This window comes from Aplidium turbinatum, chromosome 11, assembly GCF_918807975.1.
Source record: "Aplidium turbinatum chromosome 11, kaAplTurb1.1, whole genome shotgun sequence".
Classification (NCBI taxonomy): Eukaryota; Metazoa; Chordata; class Ascidiacea; order Aplousobranchia; family Polyclinidae; genus Aplidium; species Aplidium turbinatum.
Window position 1 is genome coordinate 812825 of NC_137482.1, and position 10797 is coordinate 823621.

General features: G+C 43.3%; 1 protein-coding gene across 1 annotated transcript in view; it reads right to left on the reverse strand.

Moving 5' to 3' along the window:
* Positions 1–10797, reverse strand: part of LOC145779663 (dynein axonemal heavy chain 3-like) — a 31833-nt gene extending 21036 nt beyond the window's left edge. The window contains 19 exon segments of the mRNA XM_082591301.1: positions 311–496; positions 1017–1305; positions 1483–1631; positions 1910–2041; positions 2432–2567; positions 3086–3281; positions 3780–3929; positions 3932–3948; positions 4145–4257; positions 6891–7108; positions 7509–7611; positions 7923–8026; positions 8309–8492; positions 8824–8937; positions 9053–9175; positions 9292–9402; positions 9818–9938; positions 10174–10399; positions 10779–10797. Coding sequence (XP_082447427.1) covers positions 311–496; positions 1017–1305; positions 1483–1631; positions 1910–2041; positions 2432–2567; positions 3086–3281; positions 3780–3929; positions 3932–3948; positions 4145–4257; positions 6891–7108; positions 7509–7611; positions 7923–8026; positions 8309–8492; positions 8824–8937; positions 9053–9175; positions 9292–9402; positions 9818–9938; positions 10174–10399; positions 10779–10797 — 2691 coding nt within the window.

Genomic DNA, 10797 nt, shown 5'->3' on the forward strand with positions numbered 1-10797 from the left:
TGTTAGAGAATGGTAATTTGTTTGAGTTTCCCGTCTCTTAAACAGATTTAAAAATATTGTTATCAAAACCGAGATAAAATTTATGACATTTTGAATATTAATTACTTCATAAAGTCCGATGAATTCGAGCATGAAGTCACTATGCGCTCAGTGGCATTATGACGTCATGAAAGATAACCAGACTGTGATGATTGTGCATAAAAATAATAGTAGCCTACGTGTACGTACATACAGCGGAGATACCCAGAATTAGATAGAACACGGGGTGAAAAATACATAAGTCGGATGAATACATTTGGCGGATGAATACCTGGAACCAGTCGATGGTACAACAATTGATGAGCGATGGGAACATGCGCAATCGGTTGCGCAGTGCGTCACCAATCGGACTCATGGCGAGACACACGTGGAGGTTGCTCTTCACTCTCTCAATGAAGAAGTTGTACATCGCAAGAGGAGTGGACTCCACTTTCTTCCCGGTGGTGCGGACGACGTTCTGAGGAAGATAATCAGGAAACATCTCAAATTGCGCTTCACAATATGTATTTGAATAAGCACCACATGAAGCAAGTGAGTGATATCGGGCGTGATTGTTTTGCATCACAACAACGCATGTTCTACCTGCCTGCTTACACAGTACATGACCAATTGTCTTACATGGTTGCGTACATCAAAGGATTATTACAGGGAGTGACTGTTTCGACTCATTTGGGCCACGTCACACCAAGATGTCGTCACAATCTACCATCATAACTTGAATCCAACAACACTTAAAAGGTGAAATCCAGCAGGCGTCATGGTAACCATGGTAACCAGTAAACAAAAGATAGGAATACAAGAATACAACATGTGCTTCGGTAACCGACGTATGGAGAAACGGAGGCGAAGTTATTCGGGAAAGAAAGTGACATTGTAAGGATATGGCATTGTTACGTCACATTCTAATAAACAATGCTGAATTATTATTTAACCGAGACTCGTCAGTGCCGCCACAATGGCAATCCAGTTTGAATCACCTGCATCTTCTCAATGAGTTCCACCTTCTCATCAGGAGGGAAGATGTTAGGGATGTCGGCAGTATTAAGGAGCATGTTGATGTCCTCCACATAAGCTTCCTCCTTGATTTGCTGATCACTGAAGAGGAAGACAGTCTGCAACCCATCTGCTCCTGCCTTCAACATCATCTTCTTGATGTCCTCCCGCCAGTCATTGAACGAATAAGTTCTACAGAATAAATAATAATGATCATTGATACACGATGATAATAATCGACTTGGGAAATCAGAACAGAAAGATCAGTATCCACTAAAGTTTCAGTTTCTGCAGAATCCCGCATTTATTCGCTGCCACCATTCACCAATTGTTGAGAAACACGTTCTCGTAGTTTCTGATCGCGTCACTCGCGGTGCCAAGTGCCAATGAACACAAAACAGTATCTCTCCACATGGTGGCACTCTCCTACCTGGTCAGCTCGTAGGTCACGCAGCCAAGCGTGTCGCGCTCTTGCGCCCACTACCACCGATACCGATAAGTAGCACGTGACCGTTGTCCTGTTTGAGCACGCGCGCGACGCGGGAGACGTGCTCGATCGCGAACTTGAACATGACCAGAGACATCGGAGTTTTCGAAATCTAAAGAACAAAAAGTTCAACCGGAACGAGCCACTAGGGGTGTGCAGGGTGTCCACTTGCGGCGGAAAAGTGAGGCAGCAAATTCGATTGGATTAAACAAAATAGATACGTCACCAATGACGTCAACCATCTGAGTAAAGAAAGCATTTCGGAGATTAATTGCAGTAAATAAGATCGTACTGTGTTTTGATACAGCGTCATTTGACTTATCCCATGGTCAGTGGTCTTAGCATTACGTCATCAACCAATACATGTTTTCCTACTATGACGGCACTGACCTGATTATACTCGTCCAGATAGTGGTCCATGATCTGGGTCAGCTGTCCGAGATCTTGTATTTCGTCATACAATCGTGGGTTTGCGTCAGGGTTGATGAAGTCACCAAAGAACAGGTTACGTACGTGGTCGTCCTACGTCATCAATGCGTCACAATGAAATAGTTTTATCAATCAAGTTCAGTCATCAGGTAGGTCTACATTGTTGCAAGGTGTTCTGACGCTGAATCAACGTACAAGATTAAACGCACATCTCCAAGACAAGTGGGACTCGTAAGGTGGCGCAAAGGAGCCATGTGGCATGACGTCTATTGATATCCAAGCGGTTGCTCCCATCGCTGGGTTCGATTCCAGGGCGGGTCACGCTAAAGACCTTGTAAATGGCGATTGTATTATCTTGCGCTGACTGTGGGTCAGTGAGTCACATAGTGGACATGAAGCAAAGTTGTTATAGCCGCGATTGGACCATAGAAGTTTTGTAGTGAAGGCGAGTAGCTAATTTGTTTCATCAAGTCGTATAGTTACCGTGAGGGTCTTGGACTGGTAAAGATGACTCAGCACTTTGTCAAGGCTCTGCTTGAAGAAGTTGGAGCAACTCTCCTTTACGATTTGAAAGAACGTCTGTCTGTCGTGGTCGTATATCAATCGGTCGTAGAACACCCTGTGACGTGACAAGGTGTCATAATGACCAAAGTGCGATCACAATAGTTAGGAAGTTCATGTATGAAGGGAACAAATGAAAATAATGGTGAATGGAAAAGTAAATAGTCACAGGATGGTCCCAACGCGCGAAGGAAAAATATCAAGTTTGCAAAGCTGGGTACCAGACAATACCATGAAAAATACGAATAACCTGGAATATGATCGCTGCTGTTTCAGAAATGGTGCAGTAACTATGAAAAGTTTAGCAGCAGAAACAACAATTTGGCTTCGTGACTTTTCGCATTTGTCATCAGACCAGTTTGAACCAAGTGTCACATTATCGACTACCGCGCGGTTCTTAGGCTTCAGATGTCGCGAGGTAACAAGACGTCTCCAATGAAGCGCATGGAGCCTTCAGTGTACGGGACTTTAGGAACATTATGTCCATTGGACTTCGTACGTTTAGGTTGCAACTTTACGATAGCTTCCTTCTGCTAAATAAAACCTTCGACCAATCAAGAGACAAGCTTGAAACACCTGTACAGCTCGTGCACCCATAGACGAAGGAATTTGTCAGAATCGCTTAAGTTCGACGACGGGACCAGCAGGACTCCTCTGATGACCCTCGCAAAGTCTCGCAGGTTGAAGACATAGTGAGACTTAGTAGGGGTGGGCAGGAAACTCTCCATGGTGGCCTTGTACACCCCCATCGTCGCCTGCACCATGATCTTCCCTGAAACAAGAATAACAGTTGATGACTTCGCTGCAATTAGTTTTGTTTCAATTCTTTGCTTAAGCGAAAAACAATTTACTGTTATGACTAACTCAGCAAGGTCATGCCCTTCTTCTATTATCATCTGCCAAAATATTTAGAGTTCTATAACCGTAATATTATAGTTTCATATAAATTTTCAGAACTTATTCGTCTCGCGAATATTTTGCTTCATGTGCTGGTAGAAGACGCTGTTAATAAATGAAATCGATTTTCAACAGACCAATTACGTTAAGATATAAAAGTATAGTGGGAAATGTCAGCATTCATGACCAAAGATGGTCTCAAGCTAACAAAGCTACGCATGATAACCATGCCATAGCTTGCCTCAAAACATGCTCCGGTAGAATTTGTGTCACCAGTTCATGGAACAATAAACGAATTTATTGGTCTGTCATGTACAACAAACAAGCAATATCCTTTCCCGGGTCTACATCGGATGCAGGTGGAGGAACTCACCGAGACGGAGTATCAATGCATCGTATCCGTGTCCGAAGTGCCAGTCGGTAATCGATGCGAAGATCTTTATTGTTGTGTCGTCACTGAAGTTGTCAATTGATATGACGTTGAGATGACGTGTCAGACGATCAGTGATGTCATTCCTGCCCCTCCAGGTGGACCCATTGCCCTGTACGTCAAAGTTACATATCATGTTGTGACGCAAAAACATATTTGCCAATATCTGATGCGTTCCTCTTATTTGAAAAACTGTAAAACTTAAAATGTTTTTATATTTTCAGATCTGGAAACTCATGTCGGTCCTTCATCGATGATAGCGCGTTGGTTGTTCAATTGTCTGCTTGTTGAGGTGACAATATACTCACGCGATGAGGAGGACATCGGTCAGGTTGATGCGGGTGGAATCCTTCTTGTCGTACATGAAGCCATGGTCCAGCCAGGTCCGGAGGAGCTCGATTGGAGGTTGGGCCCCATAAACCTGAAAGGGAGGAATTCAACATCATCTACATCAAGTCGACTAAGTGGCTGAATAGTCAGGACAACTGTGACACACTCAGAGGATGCCTAAATCTCCAACCACGAGGCACTAGTTTGGCTATGACAAATCTACAATAGGGTGGCTCTTATTTGGCAAAAAATGAAAAAAAATTGAATTTTGTGTGGGACACCCTTTTAAAAGGTGAGGTTGTAAGAAAAAATAACACCTGTAAAAAATTTTTGAATTTCAAATTGATTTAGAGGTGGCCCTCCCCCCCTAAAGTTTTGCGCCCTCCTCCAAAATACAAAACCTGCATATCTCAAAAACTGCTTGAGCTAGAGATACGGTTTTTGTGTCAAAAGATGCAGAAAGCATGATTTCCTATCTGCTTTCTGAACAGTGATTGCGTCTATCTTGAGTAGAAAAGCAGTTATTTAGAAAAAACCTGTTTTCGGTATTCTAGCACAAAACAGTGCTAAACAAGTATTGTGGCCCAACCTATTCAATTAACAAAGTTCATAAACTAACCTGTAAAACTGGTAAAGCAATAAACGAAATAAGTATTCTTTAACTTTTATGCATTCATGCATAGCTAAAATAACCGTTTTTTATCATATTCCTTAGAGAAACTCCTGAGCGTGGAATCCGCTTTCCAGCTTCAGGTGCTATGCATCGCACTTGTTGGATGGCGAAGGCGATTTATGCAAAAAGCTTGATTTGCATTCATGGTATCTGTCCGAAGAAATGGTTGGACTAGCCTTGTTTGACTCTTGATTGTCTGTGGAAAGTAAAAAGCTAATGGTGGCAACCATGTTAGATGAAACAGGAGAACGTCCACCAAGGAGACCAAGCATCAAAGTAGATGCGTTTCTTAGCAATAAGGGTCTAGAACAGTATTACACCTCTAATTCAAAATGGCTTCTTCAGCTGTTGGGTGAAGATGAAGCAATAATTATACTTTCAAAGGATCTTGCTCATTGGACTGAAGATGGTGCATTTATTCAAGCTTTACACATGGCGAAGGGACTTTCAGTAGTGAATGACAGAGCAGAGAGAGGAGTTGCTCTAAGTCTAATCCAGGATTTTAACAAAATCTTAACTGAAGATGAGCCACAACTTCAGTTTCTTTTGCAAGTTGTTACTGAACACAGGAAACTGTTTCCAAATTCCAACAAGAACAATATTGTCGATTCTTCTTCGTTTAAACCTTCTTTGTTACTCCAGGGGTCAAGGGCTCTGTCTTTTACCACTCTTGGGCAGTGGCGATGCGGTTTAGATGCTTGAGCAAGTGTCGAGCAGCAATCCTTTGATTCGTCCATTTATCCATTGATTCGTCATCCAGTTCAAGCAGACCACACACCCCATTTGGCGCAGTTACAGATGGTGTGGTCTGTGGTTTGTTCCTCTTTGCCACACTCACAGATTGCGGATGGAGCCATCCCCCATTTGTGCATGTTGGAGCGGAATAGTCTGACTCCTGTAGGCTAGCCCAGTACGCAGGCGGTTGAGCCGCACCCAGGCCTTCCTTGGCAAATTATGCATTCCGGTTGGATGGGGGCTGGTGTCGGAGATCAACTTTAGAGTCTTGAGGAGTTCTTCTTCCACTCTGAGCTCCATTTGTTGTCCTCCCAGGTAGTCGCGCTGATGGATTGGTCTTCAGCGGTTTTCATCAGGAGTTGTGCGTCACATACAAATGGTTGTCTCGATTTCAGTTGCCGAGGATGCTCGATTGCTCGCTCATAGACTCATAGAGACTTGAGTGGAGCAAGTGGTTGGGGTTCGTAGTGCGGCGAGAAAGAGACAGGATGGCTTCTTCGCGACGAAACTCAGTTGGTTGGTTGCCTGCAAGGACAGGGAAATTGTCCGATGGTGTAGGTCGCAGACATCCTGTCACGATACGCAAGGCAATATGTAAAATATTGTCGATAATATCGCTTCTTCCAGTACTGACCAGAATTGCATTTTGAAATGAATATCGTTACCAGTGTTCCCTCTAAGGTGCAAAAATTAAGACAAAAAAACGAAATTTTGTAGACGGTTTCGTGGTCACAAAAAAGGTTGTAAAATCAAGATTTGGTCAAATGCGTTTTTTCTAAATAACTGCTTTTCTACTCAAGGTAGATGCATTCAATGTTCAGAAAGCAGATAGAAAACCATGTTTTCTGCATCTTTTAACACAAAAACTGTATCTCTAGCTGAAGTGGTTTTCGAGATATGCAGATTTGGTATTTTGAGGGAGGGCACAGAACTTTAGGGGGGGAGGGCCACCTCTAAATCAACTTCAAATTTAAAAAAAATTTGCAAGAGTTATTTTTTCTGACAACCTCACCACTTGAAAGGGTGTCCCAAGCAAAATTCAAAAACTCAATTTTAAGAGCCACCCTAAATCTACATCAACAATCAACATGGCTGTGAATGTGATTAAGGCAAAACACGTGCTTTGGGGCAAATCGACAAGGAAACAATCTTCGGAGTGCTTTGCAATGCTTCATAGTTAGAAGCAGTTTTGAACTTCCAAACTAGGTCCGATCATCAAGGGTAAAACTTTTCCTTTTACACATGAAGCAACGTTGTCATTACCACAATATTATTTTTCATAACATTTCTAAACAATGTGCATCGCATCCACTCACCTCCTTGGCTGGCATGTTGAGGTCGTCCACAAACACGATCCCACTCTTCCCCACCGGAGGACCGAAGAGACCCTTCCTCCTACGATCCAGCTTGGACATGATGATGTCCTGGGTCTGGAGGGCAGAGGTGCGGGCGGAGAAGTTGATGCAATTCGCCATGAACTTCTCCTTGGGAAGGTTCATCAGATAATCATTAGTGATGGCCGACTTCCCGGTACCTGAGCAAGTAAGGAACAAAACAGATGAGTTCCACAATCAGATGACGTCGTGGATGATAATTTCAATCCATAGCGAGAAACAAACGGCGCACATCATCGATGGCGCCAGCAAGACAAGAACAATAGTAAGTTTTATGACGTAGCAATGTAAATCCGGTTTCTCAGTACGGCAGGTTCACATACAATTATTATTTGAGCGACTGCAAAAAGTAACATTCAATATAGGTCACTAGGACAAGCAGGAATTATGCAGTGTACTGTATAGCATTGACCACACGCTCACGACACTTCACATGGTTTGTGGAGTAAAATTCGTCTAATTCGTCACACATGTTTCTAATCCACTTATGACGAATTAGGCGAATTCTACTGTATCTTGGTTTCGATCTCAATCTCCCACCTGTGGGTCCGACGAAGAGCGCTGGGACGTGTTGGGAGGTGAAAGTATCCAGGAAGAAGTTCTGCTGGGCGGTGTTCATCGTCTGCACAATGATCTCGCTCACCTGATGGATGACAATGTGAGGAGTTGATTGGAAGAGATCATGGAATGTCGGGTGGTTTGCTCGGGAATACAAAGAACAACAACAGAAGAGAGTGACAGATGCGTTTATTGCAAAGGCTTCTTCAATAGATACAACAGACTTCTTCAAGTGTTCATACGATCACAAGTTGAATTATGTCAAAGATATTACAATGTCAGAAATAGATCAAGCAACAACAGAATGGTGGCAACACTGAAAAGGATTGTATCCGATCTTAGGTTTCACTCAACACAAACAGCGCATGGCGCACAAGCATCGCGTGTCCAACTCACATTCGCGTCTGCTGGAATAGTCATTTTCGATTTGTCGATGTAGTCGACCCAGTTCGCCCAGGACCCGCTGGATACCTTCTGGAAGAAGTAGTCGTAGATGGAGCCTGGAGGAAGAACGAGGGCGTTTGTGATGAGGAAGAATCAGAGTTCATCGAAGCAACCATGAGGATTACATGTTATGATGAAGATCAGTGTTAATACTATCTCGATTGCAGGACTCAATGAATGGTATCCTGAAATATCTTCACTCTCCCAAACTTAGTTTCTCACGTTCTATGACGCTTCCATATTGGAAAACACTCGCCAGCTACATGACGCGATTCGCTTTTATGACGTCATCACACATCAATAAAAATCTTTGGACAAGATTGAAATTACGTCATCACCTCTCTCCGGGAAGACGTTACTCTTGGTCAGTTTCGAGGTCTTCGGCTTGGGATGGTTGACATCGGTTCCGCTGATGAGGGTCCGCACGAAGGTGTCGAACTTCGCGCGGCTGTCACCGTCTATAGTGCCACCTATCGACCAAACCAACGAGAAGAGGAAGAGTCCTTGCAGCCACAAGAAGATCTGGAAGAAAGTTTGAAGATGACGCAGTTGGTTGGTGGAGAACACTGCGCAACTGACCTCGTATACAACAAAATAGAACCTTCCATGCAAGCACTGTACGTCAGGTACAACCAAATAGCGTATTGCCTGTTGTTCCTATATAAACTCACATCAAGCTTGTCTCCTAATGATTTGTCTCGTTCATCTGCACATCAGGTCGCTTGGTGGGACTTGAAGTTACAACATAGCGCTTTCTATTGGTTAGAATATCAACGAACGGTGAGGTGTGCTTGAATGGTTTAACAATCGCAGAACATAACGAGCTGTGCATGTGGACCCATGTACCCCTCACCTGTTGGCTGCTCATGCCCTCCTCCCCATCCTTCCCGGAGTGCGCTATCTCAGTGAGGAGACTTTTCAGGAGCCGCATTAGGGTGGACACCAGGTGCATTGAAGAGGTCTTCAGCTGAAACGTCAAAGGTCAATGACGTCAGAGGTGTTCGAGACGCTATTGCGTCATGACGTTATTATCAAACATTTGCAAGGATCCATGCGATGACGTGTGAATGGATGATACTCACAATAAACTTGCAATGATGACGCAAGAAGTCCAAGCAGGGGTCAACTAGCCATTCGAAGAGGTCGTTCAGCATCTTCTTGTGGTCTTCAGCCAGGGTGTTAGGAAGGGTTGACATGTACGACGTCTGCAAATGTAGGTTGTTAAGGACTTTTGTGATGATGATGCAACACACGATGAAGCACATATGACTCCACCGATGGGCCCCTATTTGGGTCATGATTGGAAGTTGCTCCTCCTCACCTTGAAAGGCCTCCACCCTAACTGATGAGGTTCCAAATAGATCATCCCACATCGGGACACAGTGGCTGGGGAGGCCTGCTCCAGGTCCGCGGGTTCGAACATCAAGTTCATCTGGAAGTGAACACACTTGTGTCAAAATAATGCAACTTGTGTCAAAATAATGCAACTTGTGTCAAAATAATGCAATTTGTGTCAAAATAATGCAATTTGTGTCAAAATAATGCAACTTGTGTCTGGGCAAAAAAATGTGCTGAACAGTGAACCAGCGGTTCTAAATTATTGCTGATTTAAAATTCAAGTCTTAAATACGAATACAACTGTAGAGTAGGTTTCTAGTGTCAGTGAGTTGTAATTTTATTGTGTTTCAGTATCTTTGTTTTTAAGGAAAATTATGAACTTTCATAAGACCAGAGTGTAAGCGCTAGTAACTTGCTAAGCAAGAGGTGGGTGTGACGTGTCCTTCAATGATTGGACGCCAATTACTCATCGTTAGAATATTCAAAGATGACGTGATCAAGGAACGAACCTTGGAACTCATCTGGATGATCTCTCCCGACATGAGGCAGAGCTTCTTATTGTCATCCAGCACCGTGTTCATGTTCTCGATCCACACCGCGTCAACAGGTCCATCGAATATCAACCACTTCCTGATGAAGTCATCAGTTATGGAGGTGGTCAACATATTAAGGTAGACAGAGCCAACTCCGTAAATATTGACTCAGCTTGAGTTATCCATGAATATTAAAAGGACAATGATATTAGAATGAGGTAGAAGCGACCAAATGCTCGGAAATAACACTTCAATCACAAGACGGGTAAACACAGTGCCAGTTATAGCGCACGATATTCACTGGAGGTTAATAAATGATAGAACCAACTAACCTGTTCTCGCTGGTGGAGGATGCTTGCTCCCGATAGAGGATCGGGAGGACACCATCCGTCCACTCATGGGAGACGGGATCAAAGCATCCGTACAACTGACTCATCGAGATCGACTTCGGGTTGATCACTTTGTAGTCGACCCCGAACTCATCCATCTGTCCGGCAGCGTGAAGGTCTGTCAGCGCCCCAGCCAGTACCTGGGTGGAAAGGGGGTTCAACACAAAATCTACGTCATGTTAACTTGTTTGGGGGAAAACCTGTTCCTATAATTACCAGAACTTTATTTACCATAATTGAACACCACTCATGTTTGACTTTATGAGCGAGTACCAATGTTGAAGTTTTAAATGAAGCCTTCCGATACATTGTGACTAGAAATTTTGCTTTCTTTAGTTTACATCCAAATAAATACAGTGCTGCCAGTTGGCACCCCGCATTATATCTCAGTCTTGATTCTTGAAGAAACACAGCGGAAAATATTTTATAGCAGTTAATGGTTTCTAAAATATGTTGCAAATGCTCATTAGGGCAGGTCGATTTTATAATTTTTTTGGAATATTAAAGTGAATAATGTACCGGTAGTTAGATTTAGTTGAAAAACTTACTTCTGTGAATATCAGCCAT